Below are 18,239 nucleotides of genomic sequence, written 5' to 3'. Positions count from 1 at the left end.
TCTTCCACTCCCAAATTCAATTACTTCAGCTTAAAAATGCTTGATGCTACTTAACACTGTATACAGTTTTATCACGCATTTAGACAGCTTAACGCTGCTGCTTTTTTTTTTTTTTTTTTTTTTTTAATACAGCTTGAAAACACCACTTACAGCTCCTAAAAGCCTGTGTGTGCATGGACACATAAAAAAACACGGAGAGGCATTTTGGCGCTGCTAAAAGCGGCAGTCAAAACACCCTGTGTGCATGAGGCTTTAAAGTATAACTAAGGCTGGCCATACATTATACATATTTTCTTATTCAATTTCCTTTAGATTTACCTTCAACTATGTAGTGCAATGAGCCTGCCTGATCGCATACAAATTGAAAGTGTTTAGGTTTGTCCTCATTTTATATGGTTTTGGTAAATTTAAAAGGAAAGTTGAACAAGAAAATTGTATATTGTATGGCCGGTCTAAAGGAAAAACTTTTTTTTTAGTTTTGGATAGAGTGAAGAGGAATTAGAACTAGAGGTGCACTGAATGGAAATGTTGGTGCCGAAACCAAAACAGAAAATGTAGGATGCACTTGGCTGAAAACCGAAACTTTTTTCAAATTATATATTTTTTATATAATCGTATTATATTCAACTTTAGGAATCAATATCATGATTTAAATGAATATGAATCTAATGTTGGCCATTATCGACACCTTTAGCACAAGAAAAGCTCAAGAAAAAGGCATCCCCTTAAATTTCATGTATGTCTTCATGCTGGTCCGTTGCGCTTCCATTGTGTTGCTAAAAATCTTGCTTTCTACATTTTTGGTCAGTTAAAAAAAAACTGCACAAAAATGCACCTCCCCGTAGAAAAGCATTGCAAGAACGCATCGATAAACACACCTGTGTTACGTTTTTGAGTCACATGAAAAACACCATAAGCACAGTAAAATCCCATCAAAATGGTGGCGAAATTATGTTAAAATCGTGGGCATTTTCAGCACATTATCAGCACCTTTTTCTTTATCAGCAAAATGCCAAAAACACAATTTTTGGCCGATAGGTTTCTTCTTAGCTTTTAGCTTTAATGAAACTTGGTAAAGACACTGCGTGTTGATTTTCTATTTGTTATAAAGGGGTCCAGTAGAACCCCATGTTAGTAGTACCCCCACTCAGCAGATCCCCAGCTCATTAGTACCCCTGTTCAGCAAATCCCCAGTTCACTGGTACCCTCGTTCAGCAGATCCCCAGATTATTAATACCCTCAGCTGATTTCCAGCTTATTAGTACCCCCAGCTCTGCTGATGCCCCACACAGTAGTAGCCCCCAGCTTTCCTGATCCCCCGCTTCGTAGCAACCACACCTCTGCTGATCCCCCACTAAATAGTAACCTCCAGCTCTGCTGATCACCCACCAAGTAGTAACCTCCAGCTCTGCTGACCCCCCACTAAGTAGTAACTCCCAGCTTTGCCATTTCCCGCTTACTAACCCCCAGCTCTGCTGATCCCCCACTAAGTAGTAACCTCCAGCTCTGCTGATCCTCTGGTTTGCTGATCCTCCTCTCTCTCTGGTCCTTGCTCACCTCCCATTATATTGCTCCCACACTGTGCACCATTTGCTTGTTTCTCCTGCTCCGTTCCCACAGCTCTGCTGATCCTCTGCTGCTCAGTCCTCTCTCTCCTGCAGTCCCCACTCACCTTCCACTATAGCATTCCCATGTTGCATACCATGTGTTCCGTCTGTTAGTTGCTCTTCACCAGTCCGGTCCCCGACTCCCCGCTCACCTACTGCTTTAGCATTCCCATGCTGCACACTATGTACACCATGTACACCGTCTGCTAGTTTCATCTGCCCCAGTCTGGACCCCGCTCACCTTCCTGCTGCCCCATGCTGCATACCAGATACTTCCAGAATATATACACATGAACCGGAAGTGACTGCTAATGATGTCTTTCCAGTTTGCTTGTTGGTTTCCCAGTGCATTCTGGGATATCCCATACCTGCAATACCTCCAAAACAAAGTTTGAATCCCAAGAAAGCAACATGGGGTATGCTTTTGTAAGCGAAGCAAAGCAAACACAACCTATGAATAGGACTGTAAGCTTACCATTTTATTTAGTGACAGGGGCTTTGATTGCCATTCAGAGTGCTTTAAAAAGAGCTTTTCAAATGCCACATTTTGTAAACGAGCCCAAAGTGAAAGGAAATCCCACATTTTGAGTTGTCACCAGAACAGGAATAGAGGGGAAATCTTCCAATAGGGACACTAGTTCAGGTGATAACCAGAGATTCTGGAGGAATTTTCTCTCACTTCCTGTTTTGGCTATGGGGCAGGAAGTGAATGTAAATCTTCCCAATGGGACACAGATGGGAAAAAAACTGTCAGGCGTTAAGTCTCCCTTACTCAAATTTCAAATTCCTCCAATTTTTTTTTTAAAAGTTATGTTCTAATTCCTCAAGCAACTACACTGTGATATTAACCGCTAGCAGTATTCTTTTGCCATACATGTAAAGAAGAAAAATTAACATAATGTAATAAGAATACACATGCAGGACTAACAGCTATTTCTAGATAGATACAATTCTTTATTTACGTAGATAGCAAGGACATGGGGTCACACAGACTATATAAACCTATTGTATGGTTTTGCCTCTAGGTATTTCTTGATGTTAATATGATGTCTTTCTTTACAATACTATTTATATTCTTGGAACATTTATGAGAACTGACATTTCATGTTGCTCTGATAACTGCATGTTTTGTGCGTCTCGGGTCTCTTATTTTTTTTTCATGGTATGAAAAACTATATAAACCAGTGCATGTCAGCTGACCCCTTCATCTTTATGCCCGGAGGGTGAAAAGGACTGCCTGACTGGCTATGGACAAGGTGGAGAGCATGGCGTCACCAACCTGCCTCTCCACCTCATCCAATCAGAGAATGCTTTGCACTCATTGAGAAAATGCAAAGTTCTCTAAATGGCGCTGGTGCAGAGAGGCCAACCTCCTGTGTTCAGAATGCAGCAGGACAGCGACTCGACACAGGACCTGGAAGCAAGTGGCGATCACTGCTGTAGCGGTGTCAGCTCCAGTGATTTCCAGCTTCCAGGGGCATTGGCCAGGTATGGTGACATATACATATATACACACACACACACACACACACATATATATATATATATATATATATACACACACACACACACACACACACACACACACACACACACACACACACACACTGTCCAAATGGGAGCAATGTAACTATTGTAAAAATATACCATGGCTGGAATTCATCTTTAATGGGGACAATTTGATGATCATTTTTGGCCAAAGTGATGAGAAAAATCCAAGTTGAAGGAAGTAAATTTTTCTTGTTTATATTAAATTCTAACTGAATGTAGCTTCCATTCAAAAACAGTCCTTCTTATTGTAATGTGCATGTGCTAGGTAAAGTTTGATTCGAAGTAGAACATTGTCTGTCATGATGCTCAATACTGATAAAAGTATACCACAGAAAAAAACTCACATTGAAAAGTCTAAGGAAGTCACGTGACTGTGACGTAACGCGTAGGGTGGGAGGAGAGGCTGACATGGACTGGAAGTGAAGCGATAGTGCTGTTTTTTTTATACTACACTATGGGAGCCCTTTATCTTTGCTTTTTCTACTGTGAGCTATGCATGAATAAATAGGCAAATTTAAAGGAGCCACACTCCCTTCCTGTGAGACAAGGCAAAGTGATCCTAAGAGAGACCCCTGTGGACGGGAGGATAAAGTGGTCCTAACCTGATGAATGGGGATACTATGGTGTCCAAATGCTCAACTTACATTTACTTGAGGTGAGAGTTCTGAGAGCCCAGAAGAAGCATGTAATGTCATTACTAAGGTTGTTATATCCATTATATGGTGAAGGGTACACCTAACCATTGGCGTTTGAAGCACTCTAAGGCAGGCCATACATGGATCGGGTTTCGAAAGAATTTTATTTCGAAACTATTATCTAAGAATTTTCGTTCAAATTTTGAACCTTTAATAGGCTACAGCAACAGACGGTTTTCGTGCGGCCATCAAAATTGAGAATTTGGGTATGTTGGAAATCTTTTGAAAACCGAACAATTTTCTAATCAATGATGGGAGAATTGTGCGAAAAATGTAAATCGAATAAGAAATGCGCATGAGTGCAAGAAAAGAAAATTCCGGAAAGAAAAGAAGATTCCCAGCCACGAAAATTATTTTCTGTAACAACATGAGGTGAAATTGAAGGCTTGGTTGGTCGAATTTCAAAATCAATGGTGGCACCATTGGATCACAAAACGCACAAAATTTCTAATTTTCAAAAGAAAATGTTTTCAAAATTCGATCATGTATGGCCAGCCTAAGAAATTTTGATGTGGAATGGACTGTATATTAATTTAATGGACTACATTCACCTTAGGGAACACCATTTAGTTGAATTTTGTTAGCATTGCTGAGGTGGTGCAATATTTTTGTATATTATTGTGAACAACATTGCAACAGTATGTGAAATTATGAATGCACATTAATTTATTGACCAGTTTATCAGTACTGAGCATCACTGTATTTGTGGGAACACAAATTAGTGCTTGCAGCAGCTGTTATTTTGTTTTATTTTACTTTTTCACACCCACGTTAATATTTGTTGATAGGAGTTAATTGAGGTCACCAAGTATATTACACCAGTTACATTCTGTCATGAACATTCATTCATTGTATATATAGTATGTGGTAAGATCAAAGGCATAAACATTGCATCAATTCCAGTTAGGCAATCTCTGCACTTCCCACCGCTCCAAGACCCCCATATTTTCCTTGATACCACAGTACAGTGGGGTGCCAAAGCCCAGGAGCCCACTCTAGCCCCATGCTACCCTCAAGTTCAAAGGAAACAGGCCAAAGCAATGTGGAAGTTATAGGCCAATATCCTTACTGAATGCGGATCTAAAAATATTCAGTAAAATTAGAGCCTTAAGACTACAACAGCAATTACCCTTCCTGATCCATCAGGATCAGGTAGGATTTGTTCCAACAAGAGAAGCAAGGGATAATACCATCAAAACCCTGAATTTGATGCATATAGCAAACTCAACTAAGATTCCGTGTGTGTTCCTAGGAACAGACGCGGAGAAGGCATTTGATAGGGTGGGATGGGGGGTTCATGTTTGCAGTCCTTCGTCACATAAAACTGGGAGGGAAAATGATTAGATGGATTGCAAGCATGTATAAAGAACCTAAAGCTCAAGTGAAGGTAAACGGAGTAGTCTCCCCCCCATTTGCGATAAGGAATGGGACAAGGCAGGGATGCCCACTGTCCCTTTTATTGTTTGCACTGATACTGGAACCTCTGTTATGTAGAATTCGGCTTAATAAGGATATTTGGGGAATAACGGTAGGAGGAACTCAACAAACAGTTGCAGCATATGCAGATGATATGCTCTTCCCAAATGACCAATCCCATAATCTCACTCCCAAATTATTTAGAGAAATTGAGACATACAGTACACTGTCCTTTTTCAAGATAAATTTCTCTAAATCAGAGGCATTGGCGGTAGCTGTCCCGAAAGAAATGATGATGTCATTAAAAGCAAATTATAAATTTAAATGGGCAGATCAATTCCTGAAGTATCTGGGGACTTGTATAGCAGTGGACCCTTCTAAAACATATGAGCTTAATTTCCCGCCAGCGTTAAAAAAGGTGCGAGGCTTATTGGAGAGATGCCATAAGGGATTACATTCCTGGTTTGGAAGAAGCAATATAATTAAAATTAGAATTCTACCAAAGATTCTGTACCTTCTTCAGGCTTCCCCAATTGCAAACCCTAGGAAGTTCTTTAGAAATATACAAACATTATTTACAAAATTCATCTGGGCACACAAACATCCTAGGATTAGGAGGACACTGTTGTCCCTACCAAAACAAAACGGGGGGCTGGCTGTCCCAGATATATATAAATATTACCAGGCAGTACATCTGGGCCGCCTGTTGGATTGGTGCTGACATGGAGAACTTAAAAGCTGGCCAGGATTGAAGCAAGCGCAGAGTGGGGAGTTACTGTATAGGGCCCCTTGGTGTTTTAAGGAGTTGGCATCTAAAACTAAGACACACCCAACAATAGGACCTACCCTCCGTGTCTGTTATAACCTCTTATTTAAGGGTAAGTTATCAACACAGGAATCACCCTTAGTACCTATATTGGGGAACCCGCAATTCATATTAGGAACACAAAAAGGACCTTTTGACGTCCTGATCAAACTGGGACTGTACCACGCATCGCATTTTCTGAGATCTGGCAGATGGCAAACAGTGCAGGAATTGGTAGACAGAAACGGCCCCTTCCAATTAGATTTTTGGTCGGCGGTACAACTACAACATTATCTATGTACTAGGGTACCGCCAAGTCCTCTGGATCGGAATCTGTTACCACTTGAGAAATATTGTATGGAGACTGAACCAATAAAGCATGCTGTTTCCAGAATGTATGCGTTGTTGATTAAACCATCGGAGAACTATCAGTTACCTTTCCTCCGGAAATGGGAAACAGATTTGGGGAGGACCTTTTCGGAGGAACAAAAAACGAATATGATACATTCAATATTTAAGACAGCAATATGTACCAAAATACAGGAAACTAATTATAAAATCATCTCACAATGGTACAGAACCCCAGATAAAACTTCAAAAATGTTTCCTGAATGCATCAGATAAACGCTGGCGATGCCAGATAGAACAGGGGACTTTGTTTCACGTTTTATGGTCTTGTCCCAGAGTGAGAACATTTTGGAGGGAGGTCCGGGAGATAATTCAAAAATTTAGCGAAGTGGAAATACAGGAAGACCCAGCTTTTTGCCTTTTGCATCTGTCAGAGATTCCGGGGAAAATATATAGGAATTCTATTTTGTGTCATTTGGTGAATGCAGCTAAAGCATGCATCCCGCTTAAGTGGAAACAGGCACAACCCCCTACAGTGAGTATGTGGCTTAAGAAAGTAGAGGAAGTAAACAGGATGGAAGATCTAGTCTGGACAACGAGAAAAAAAAGGGAAATTTATTTAAACATGGTCGCCATGGAACTGTTTTATTTCTTCGGAGGAAGGGAAAAAACGAATTGATACAAAAAAAGGGGGAGGGAGGGGGGAAGGAGGAATGTTTTTTTTGGGAGGGGGGGGGGTGAGGAAAGGAGGGGGGAAATGGACTATAAATAGGAACTGCAGTCGGAATACTGAGAGGTAGTTGGAGTATTATGGCCGGGTCTGGGGGAAGCGTCCCCCTCCTGACGTGGCAAGAAGTAACAACATGGAGGGCGGAGATGAGAGAGGAAGATTACTCCTCTTATTTCTTTGTCTTCTTTAACTCTTTTGCCTTTATGTTTATTTGGGTTCATTCTTTTATCCATCTTTATTGGATAATATATTAGAAACAGACAGGAGTAGATGGAATGGAATGTAACGAGTTATTATCATGTATTTTTTTTTTTGTTTGTTTCTTGTCTGGCTGTATGTGCAGAAATAGAATGTAACATACAGAAGGATTGTTCATTTCTCTCCTGTTTATATAAAAGAAAAATAAATGAATTATAAAAAAAAACAAAGGAAACAGGCCAGACACTGGTGACATCTTGAGAATCCAATTAGCTTTGTCAAGCTCACAAAACAGTATACAGCACATACTGCAGACCTCCTACCTGAGGCTACGTGTTTCACCCATTAGAGTGCTTAATCGTGGAGACCTCTGATAGTACTATTGCACGTGTTGATGAATGATTAGAATTTCCATACGGTTTTCTGTTGGAGATCAGTCAGAGCTTCTCACAGTGTCAGGAAGGTTTCTCCCGCCCACCCTCCCTAGTTGGTTTGGTCTGGTAATGTTTTTAGCCAATTTTGTACTAATGTGGTTGGTTTCCATAGCTGAAAGTTTAGGTGGGTAAGTTTTACCTGAATGTTCAATTATGGGTTCCTTTATTACTAGTCATTGCAGCGGCGGGAGGTCTATTGGGTCTTTGAAGGCAGTGCTGGAGAAAATACTGGAGAATTAGGGGGGTTGGGTCCATCTGGAGGCATGGGTGTCCCTTCCCTTCCTAATAATACAATGGTAACAACAGGGGTTTTAAGTTGGTAGCAAGTGGTAATTGTCCCTGAGCTGGCGTAAGTTGTGGCTGGGGGCCTTTCATGGGGTGACAGATGCAACAGGTTGGTCAAAAGTAAATAGACCTTCAAAGATCTTCAGACCAGGTAGGATTAGGCTGAGATTTTTTGTTAATGGATTATGTATTAAATGTATTTATGCATTACGAGTGTTTATGAAGTTTTTTGAATTACTAAATTGTTTGAAAGAGTAATAAAAGGCTGCTATGGACATTCAACTCCAAAAAATTACTGTGTCGTCTGGTCAATTTGGGAGTGGAAGGAGGAGGTCAATTGTTTAATTTTTTAGGTAGCCGGAGCCTCAGCAATCTGCACATCCATCAGTCATGATACGGCAATCCTTAAAGCGGAGCGGCACCGAAAAAATTTTTTTTAAAAGTCAGCAGCTACAAATACTGCAGCTGCTGACTTTTAAAACATGGACACTTACCTGTCCAGGGCGCCCGCGATGTCGGCACCCGAGGCCGAAGCGTCTCTCCGTCCTCGGGTGCTGCCGCCTCCATGTTCGGTAAGGGAATCAGGAAGTGAAGCCGCGCGGCTTCACTTCCCGGTTCCCTACTGCGCATGCGCGAGTCGCGCAGCGCAATACGAATGGTCCCTGCTGCCTCTGGGACCCGTGTGTTTCCCAGCAGGCAGCGGGGGGGGGGAACAGGATGTGGCGTAAATACCCGCAGATTCTGCGGCTATCTACGCCGGAAGTGGGTACAGATACCTGTAATATACAGGTATCTGTACCCCCCTCCCCCCTGAAAGGTGCCAACTGTGTCACCGGAGGGGGGGAGGAATCTAATGAGTGGAAGTTCCACTTTTGGGTGGAACTCCACTTTAAGATGTCTGTTGGCACAGCACATCCAGATAAGTTAAAGTTAAAGGCTGTGTACCAGAAAATGAAAAGTCATTTATGGGGAATAAAAGTTCTTTGAAGTCAAAGCATGGCCCTGTTATATAACAGTTTAGAGAGTTGCCCTTTGTCATAGGACGTTTACTATCAAAGGCCTGAGCACAAGGCGAGCCACTGTTTTATCCAAGAGACAAGGAAGATAAAATCAAATCAAAACCTACATAAGAAAATCTTCTTTGCCCCAAAGCATCCAGCACATTAAATCCTAAATTATGTAATAAGGCAAAGCAATGAACCTAGCGGCTGTTGTTGGTTACTGAACTTTGTAAAAAAAATGAAATAAATTAATGCTCTTAGAATGGGCAAATGCAATAAAATGGAGCAGGGGAAAAACACATTTTATAGGCTGAAAAAAGTTTGAGCATCTATTCAAAACCGTTCTGAATCCTGCTATGTGGCATGGTGGGTGCCACTGGGTAGAATGGAGTCATTAATGTAACGTCCATCTAAGTCTACAAGTCTACCCTCTCTACATATTGACAATGCTACTGTACAAGGGTGGCTACGTAGACACAGCGGAGGACTGAATGTAGCCACCCTAAGACATGAAGTGTGTAACTGGCCTATTACCAGGTAAAAACAATGGAATAAAAGAATAAAAAAAAAAAAAATGAATGCAGCTACCACATCCAATGATTGGTAAGCTACAATATTTTAAATGTTTGCTGGATTTACAGTGGTTACACTAAGTTTACAGAACCATGCTTGACTGGTGGGCGCTTGAAAAAAAAAAAAAGTAGGACATGCAGCACTTTCATTGCAACCCACTGTGTTTAATATAGATGAATAAAATATCACTTTATGAAAGTAAAAAGTAAACAATGTGACACATCTGCACCACTCCCTTCACAGCGTACACTGGCAGTCACTGTATAATGCGGCCACTGGTGTGAACAAGCTCTGAAATTGAACATTAGGTAAACAGCTAAATACACTGATGAAATACATATTTCTGTACATCCAGTTTTAAAATGTATACAGCTCCATCACAAAGCCCAGTTGAGTGCCACTTACAAGCAGGGCTGATAGGTGGCAGTACTACCCCCTCTCCTCTCCCCTTGTTTAGTGTGGTCAAAATAACATTGGGATTAAGAGCTGGTGACCAGGTTGTAATGCTTAACAGCACTGAAGAAAAAGGAGGTAAAGGACATGGCTGTGTAAAATAGTGGTTCACAACCACTGGGCCATGGCCCACTGCCAGGCAGTTGCCTCCATCCTCCTGGGTCTCCAACTAGCTGCAGATCCTTCAACCTCCCACAGTTCCTGCCAGTTCCCATAGCACCATTCAACCTCCCATACTGGGCCCTCAACCTCTCAGTGCCAACTAGCCCCATGCAGTGCCCACTAGCTTGCCAGAAAGCCTCCAGCCCCCCATTAGTGCCACCAACAGTGTCCAACAATGCCCCCCAGCTCCCTCTATTCTCTCCAGTCTCCCACATTGCCCCTGCAAAACCCCCATCTTCTTGGAGAGACCCTCCTCCACAGTTTCTCCCAGATCGGTCCAAAAACATCATCCCTTACAGGGCCACCAAGTCTGCTGTGGAGTCTCCAACCCCCCTCCCCCCCCCAGAACCTTCATACCCTACAGAACCACCAAGTCTGATGTAGAGTCTCCTAACCCCCTCCAGGGCCTTCTACAGAGTCCCCAACCCCCCTCTAGAACCCTCATCCCCCTACAGGGCCACCAAGTCTGATGTAGAGTCTACTAACCCACTCCAGAACCTTTATCCCCTAGAGGGTCACCAAGTCTGCTGTGGAGTCTCCTAATCCCCTCCAGAATCTTCATGCTTTACAGGGCCACCAAGTCTGCTGTGGAGTCTACTACCCCCTCCAGAACCTTCATGCTTTACAGGGCCATGAAGTCTGCTGTAGAGTCCCCAACCCCCCTTTAGAACCTTCATCCACTACAGGTAGGGTTGCCACCTTTGCTTCAAGCCAAACCCGAACACTTTAGCAGCACAGGGCAAAAAAAATTTCTCGTAGTAAACACTATAGTATTATAAAACCTGGGACACATTTGGGTGCTACATGCGGCGTGCGAACAGTGGCCAAATTGCTCTGTTTGACATCATCGCCCCACCCTTCAGTGATGCCAAATCTGCCCCCAGACAGCCGCCCACAGCTCCAGGAAAGAGCAACAGATTTGCGTGCGACTGTCATGTTTACTTGGGGAGCCACAGCCCGGTCAAAATAATGTGTCCGGGTTTCAGGTGGACTAAACCCAGACACATGATTTAAAACCCAGACTATCCAGGTGAATCCTGTACAGGTGGAACCCTACCTACAGGGCCACCAAGTCAGATGTAGAGTCTCCTAACCCCCTCCAGAACCTTCATCCCCTACAGAGCCACTACATCTGCTGCACAGTCCCCCAACTCCCTCCAGAGCCTTAACCCCCGCATCCCTCCTACCCATATAATCCCAGAGTCTTCCAGAGGTTAAATACATATTTTGTATGTACTCAGTGTTTTTTGTGCGAGTGTAATTTTTTGTTTTTGTTTTGGGCGCACAGAAGATTTTGGAATTATTTACCGGGCCCTGGCTTCAATAAGGTTGAGAAACACTGATCCAGAAAATATGTCTGATCACATTACCAGCTGAACAAGATTAGACATTTTTTTAGGCAATTTACATATACAGTGTGTATTATAGTATACATTGTGTATCATGTGCGTTTTTTTTTTCTGTTGGTCTGGAGTTCCAATTTAAACTTTTGAACGTCAAAGAAATTGAAAAAAAGATTAAAAAAAGCAGTCTGACATCGCAGATGTCTGGATGTTTAGTAACCAGCTTAGAGAATGATATGTGGAAGGAGATTTGGGTGACACAACAAAGGGAAAGTGGAATGTGACAGAGCCTGAGAACATTTTTTTTTTTTTTTACATAATCAGCAGATTTAATAGGCCATGATTTATGTTTATGGTAAAACAGGTTCCCTAATAGTGAACTAAAGAGGACTTTGCACTAGAAAGTACACTTTAAATATCCCATGTGGGCTTACATACTGTATATACCAAAGTTGTTGCTTCTAGGGATGAGGTTTGAGTTCATTGCTAGGTGAATCTTGCAGCTTTGAGAGTTACGGCCCCAGAGAATGCATGTGCACGTTTGCCCAGGAGATTCTTTTCAAACCATATAGTAAGTATAGGATAAGGCATAGCTCCCAACTGTCCCTGATTTTGAGGAACTGTCCCTGATTTGGAGCAATGTCCCTCTTTCCCCCTCATTTTGGTCTGATCTATATAGTTGTTTATAAAATGCACTTTTTATCTTTCAAAAAGTGTTTCCCAGTGCTAAACCTTTCATCAAAATTCTAAATTGCTGCATTTGTAAATTTTAAAAGTCAATATAAAGGAATAGTAGTGGTAAAAAAAAAAAAAAAAAAAGCCCTTGTGGATTTAAATAACTTCTTTTTGGTTAATTCTCCCTTAAGGGGGTGTGGCAGGGGGCGTGTCCTATGCCTACATACATTTGCTTGTAGGTGTCCCTCCGTCCCATCTCAAAATGTTGGGAGGTATGGATAAGGGAGTTCCTTTATTATAAAGGAGGAGGGGGAGGCAAAGGGCAGCCATAGTGGCACTGTATTGGAATGTTTTGTAGAGAAAGCTAGCAAACCGCATAGGAAGAGATTAGGGTTAGTTAGGAAACTATACTTTAATTCTGATTTCTAGCTCTTAGGGCCAACAATCCATTTGCTGTCTCTTTCTTTGTTCTTATTTGATTTTATATGGGATTTGTACTGCGCCGAATGTGCTCCGTTAGGGGTGCCAAATGCGACGCCCCTAACGGACCCCCCCCCCCCCCCGGACCCAGGGGGGCTTTCTGGTCTTTCTTGTAATTTGAGCCCGACTTGAGTTTTGTTTTTATAGTATGATGAAGGGGCCTTTTTAAGTTTGGGGTACTCAAAGCAGAATGTTCACTTGTTACTAAACATTTTTTCTTGGAGATGTTCACAGCATATTGTTGCATCATTTAAAAAAAAATTATAAATTGCAAGAACCTTGTTCACCCAAACCAGGGCACATTATATCACTCACATGCTCTGTACCTGCCTATCCCCATGGAACGATATGTAATCTGTCTATATGTGAATATTCTTGTATGCGAGTACATTTTTCCTGGATTTGTGCCTATTCCGATAGATAAAGTAAAAGTTGGGCATACACCGGTTAAAGCGGTTGTAAACCTGAAAAAAAGCTACAAGACAAACGCATAATGAGCTAGTATGCATTGCATACTAGCTCATTATGAAATTCTTACCTTAGAACAAAGCTGTTGCAGCGGTCCCCGCACACCGATATCACGGCTCACATCTTTCCCGGAGCTTCTTCCGAGTTAGCTCCCGTGCATGTGCGTGGGAGACGGCGTTTATGGCATGGGCTTAGAAGGAAGGCGTACCCGTGGGCTGTTCCTTCAGAGCGCATGCGCCAGTGTCAGGGTCCTTCTCAGAGCAGGCTGCTCAGCTGTCGATTAATTGCCAGCTCCAATCTTTTCCACAGTGACTCACCTGATGATGATATCCTATTTGACAGTCCTGCTGGTTACTTAAGCTGTTCAGTTCAGTCCCTCTCTGCTTTTGCCTTGGTCAACACATCCAGAGACTCTCTCCTGTGTACCTGTTGAAGACTTGCTTGGCTGACATCCCTCCTGGTTCCTGATCCTTGATCCTGCTTGCTGTTCCACTACGCTGATTCTCCAGTTTCCTGAGTTCCTGTCCTGAAGTACACTGATCTCTGGCTCCCTGACGTCCTGGCTTGTCTATCTGTTCCAGTTACAGAACTCTGGCTATGATTTGACTACATTGCTCTGTTTACCTTTTACAATTATTATTAAACAAGTGTGATTTTAACTGCACTCCTGTCTCGGTCTGATTCATTGTTTCTGACAGCCAGTGATGTCACTGGCTGCATGCACTGGAAATATCTCCTAAACGGTACAGGTTTAGGAGATGTTTCACTACCTATAGGTAAACCTTACCTACAGGTAAAAGTATGCAGATGAAGTTTACTTCCTCTTTAAGCTCATTATCCCCGATTTATCACTTGTGGACATTGTAGCATGCCGTAACACATAGAAAACTTCATCAAAATACACCCTATCTTCTTCTTCTCTCCTCTCCCCACACCCACACACATATGCACACCCACATTTACTGGCGAGTCCCAGCTGTCAAAATGACAGCAGGGAGTTGCTGTGTAAGTTCAGTAACTGTAATAGCTGCTGTTTTAAAAAAAGGGATATCTGACACAATGTTTATAAAACACTGCTTAGATGCAACATAGAGGGATACAAAGTAACATTGTTACTTTTGTATTTACTCAGTTTCATTCATCTGCAGATCAAATGGGATGCACTTCTATCGGCCTTTGATGCCAGTAGTTTTTTTTTTTTAAATCTGTTTCTATTCAACCACTTATTAATTCCTAGTTTATCCTAATAGGCCATAATTAACTCATTCTTCCCGCAACTATTATTTTTTGCTGATTTTTTTGTTTTTGTTTTTTTTTTTAGATCTATGCTTTTTAAAGTAGAACGAAGGTCAAAATCTAAAAAAAAAAACAGTATGTGATAAAATAAAAGTAGAATGTACAATATGTCTGTCTTGGTTTGTCATGCAAATGCAAGTATATAGAGAAAGTTATCTGTGCCCCCTCCAGCCTGTGAGCTTCCTTTATTGTAGAGACAGCAGGTCTTCCTCGTTTTCCAAATGTCTGACTACAGCGCGGCAGCGTGATGTCATTAGTGGGTGTTGCTAACTTTGCTTAGAAAGCCCTAGCATGTCAATCAACTTAGAAGACACGCCAAGGCTCTGCCCACTCTTCTCACATTCAGCTCGCCTGTGCCCTTCCCATGTCCCGCCTTTGCCTCTGTCCACTGAATCATGGGAACTGTAGTTCCCTGTGCAAGACACAGATGGTAGTATAGTGGAGGACAATGATGTGCTCTCTCTGCAAGACTAGCAGCACTATCTAAATCCAGCAGCACAGGCTCAGGGAGGGGGGTGAGAGCAAGCAATTGTAGGTGTAAGAGGGAACAATGATTTTATGCATTATATTTAATAATGTGTGTCATTTTTATGAGCTTTGTTAATGGTTCACTAAAAATATATAGGCCCCCGTTAGTTGTACTTTAACTATTAATATATAAATTATGTTTGCTTGTTGGTTAGTTTTTTTTTTAATGTTAATTTAAAAACTGCAAAACTGAAAAAAACTTTTTTTTTCATTTGAAAACAACTTTGCAATGCTTTGCACCAGAATTCTAATTCTAGTAAACCCTTACATATACCCAGTAAAGTGACTGGCCTCAGGTGATACACAAGGACGAAACAAATCCTCCTGCATAAGTTGTCCCTGTTTATCTGCAGACCTCTCCTCTACAGCCATTCAAAGTACAGAATTTATAAAGCATCTCTGGTATCCAGAAAGTAGGGGGTGGGAACCTGATGTCACACACTGCACAGCACAGAGCAGAGAGTTGAGTGTAATCTGAGACCTGATTGGAGGGAATGGACACACCCTCTCAAAGGAAAACAAAACATGCACAGCCTGAGGCTGTCAACCACCTACTGTGAGCTAAATAGGGAAGGGCATCCCCTGGAATTCTGTAGTGTCAGGATAACCTGTCAGAAGTGACTCAATCAGATAGAGGGAAGAGAAAGCAGATAGAACCACACATATTGCTTTGGATTGAGGCAAGTGCACACTATAGTGGGATATCCTTTGTTCATTTTTAAATTTCAGAGGTGTACAACCACTTTAAGTACTGACAAGCGCATTGCCGAACACACAATGCAATGTTGATTGCGCCACATGACACTTATACTCAACTCTCACTCGGTTTTAGTGCTAGTTATAGAAGAGTAAATCTGGCCTTTTGCACACAAAAAGTATGGTTTGTTATTACTTACCAGTGACTTCTATAGAGCGCTAGGGATATAATGACGGCCCCCAGACTGTAGCAGCCGATATACGGTGACCCAAAAAGCCTTGAGAGAGCATGGCTCCTGTACTCCCATCTTGCCACCTGCCACGACAGTGATGGATATTTAAATAGACAATAATAAGCAGTGTACAATTTCAAGGTCATTGTTAAAAAAAAAAAAAAAAAAAAAAAAAAAAAGAAGAAGAAGACAGCCATAATCATACAAAATTAAATAAAAAATTGTCAGAAGTCTAAAATAACCATGTTGTATGTTCATGCAGGGTCAAGCAACAGGTTCAATTAATGGCCCCCCTATCCCTGCTGACACTCACCTTCGGTTTCACCCCCAACCCCACCTTTGCCTTGCATCAGATACATCTGCTGGTACTTCTGAGAATCAGAAGCTTGCGACACTCCTTCTCATCCTAAGTGCTGACTTAAGTGGGCAATCACATACCAATGGTCCTAAACCTCGTGTAAGCTCCAAGGTGGGGAGCAAACAGAAGGCAAATATAAGCAACAGGGAAGGCAGGCAATAAGGTCAGTTATTTTGCCCAACATGGGCTTGGTCACTGTCTACCACCTATGTGGACTCTGGATACCCCTGGGATTACCAACTCCAGAAAAAAGGGAGAGTTAGCCACATTTAAAGTGGATTTCCACTTTTGCAGTTAAATTAGGACAACACCTACTTTAAATTTGTTACATGTCCCCATTCACATAGTATAACTATAATAAAAATTGCAGCTTTAAGCTTTATTGTGGAAAATATCCATGGTTGTTCTTTTGGGACAGGCTCACTCTAAGGCAGGCCATACACTGTGCAAATTTCTTAGCTGCAACCACTGGTAGTGTTGACAGGGGAATCAGCAATTGTCTTCACCCCCTTCCCCCAGCCTGCCCATTAACAGTTTGAATCTCGGCCAGTTCCTGCTGAACCGTCCGAGATTCAAATCGTGTATGGCCGGATGAACATTGTTCAGAAAACCATGCAGTCAGCTGCGATACCTTCTCCTAAGCATCATTCTAAAAACAGTAGGGTTTTCCCGAATTAGACTGCAAAAGTGGAAATACACTTTAAGCTCAAAGTTACATCTTGGAGATTACACAGTGATAAGATAAAGACTTTATTTGTGCCCCAATATGTCTAAGCAGCCAAACAATAGCCCTGTTATTAGGGACAGACTGGAGTGAGTTACACGCTCCCCCATATCCAAAAGTACTGAGTATTCTTCACTCCTCAGTGCAGGAGAGCAAAGGGAAGGTAAGACTGTGCGGCTGTAGAAGTGAACATATTGCTGCATGAGCTAAGCACAGGATCCCTTTAAGGTAAAGTACCATTTCAGGCCCAACTCCAGCCAAAACTTATTGGAGATATTTGCCAGACTTAAGGCAAAACTGAGGTACTGAACACAGGCCAACAAGAGTCTAGTAAAGCTTTTCGTAGTGCACATATTAAAATGAAAGCGAACATCTGGTTGTTAAGGTCAACACTTCTTTTGTTTCCACCAAATATATAAACCAATAAATTAGGCCTGAAATTGAAAGGTGAAGATTTGCTATATTATGGGGAACAAAAAAAAAAAAAAACTTCTCCGGGCCCCCTGTGTTCAGTGTGTGTGTGGGGGGAAGACAGAAAGTGGACTATTTCATCACTTTCGGCTTTGGGCGGATTACTCCGCAGCAGCGCACTACACAGTTCAAGGCCGGACTGTGCTATATCAGTACACTCGAGCTGGCCGGGAGTGCTGCTGCGGATTAATCTGCCTAAAGCCAAAAGTGATGAAATAGTCTGCTCTCTGTCCTCTGGCCCCCACTGAACACAGGGGAGACCCGGAGAAGTTTTTTTTCTTAACAGCTACACAACGGGAGTCAGGAGATTAGTTGATTGGTGGACAGGATTTGGGAGTCCCAACCCCGCTCACCTTGTTTCCTCCAGCCCTAGTTACCCTGCTCTGCAGTGCCCAGGAGGAAGGGAGAGGACCAGATGTAATCAGCAATGCACAGCTGGCTCCCAGCTCCAGAGAAACCACCTGCAGGACAAGCACTGCACCTGGGACCTACAGTGCCTTGCAAAAGTATTCACCCCCCTTGGCATTTTTCGTGTTTTGTTGCCTCACAACCTGGAATTAACATGGATTGTTTGAGGATTTGCATCATTTAATTTACAGAACATGCCCACAACTTTGAAGATGTTTTTTTTTTCTTATTGTGAAGCAAACAAATAGGACAAAATAACAGAAAAAGTCAATGTGCAAAACTATTCACCCCCCTAAAGTCA

General features: G+C 42.2%; 1 protein-coding gene across 2 annotated transcripts in view; it reads right to left on the bottom strand.

Moving 5' to 3' along the window:
* PEMT (phosphatidylethanolamine N-methyltransferase) overlaps positions 1 to 18,239 on the bottom strand; it is a 247,669-nt gene that overhangs the window by 177,220 nt on the left and 52,210 nt on the right. For both annotated transcript variants that reach the window (XM_073636305.1, XM_073636306.1), the window contains exon 3: positions 15,945 to 16,060. In XM_073636305.1, coding sequence (XP_073492406.1) covers positions 15,945 to 16,060 — 116 coding nt within the window. The remainder of the gene's footprint in view (positions 1 to 15,944; positions 16,061 to 18,239) is intronic.

Source organism: Aquarana catesbeiana, linkage group LG06, assembly GCF_042186555.1.
Source record: "Aquarana catesbeiana isolate 2022-GZ linkage group LG06, ASM4218655v1, whole genome shotgun sequence".
In the NCBI taxonomy this organism is placed as follows: domain Eukaryota; kingdom Metazoa; phylum Chordata; class Amphibia; order Anura; family Ranidae; genus Aquarana; species Aquarana catesbeiana.
Note: the sequence above shows the minus strand (reverse complement) of the source record. Positions and strands in the feature narration are given on the sequence as shown.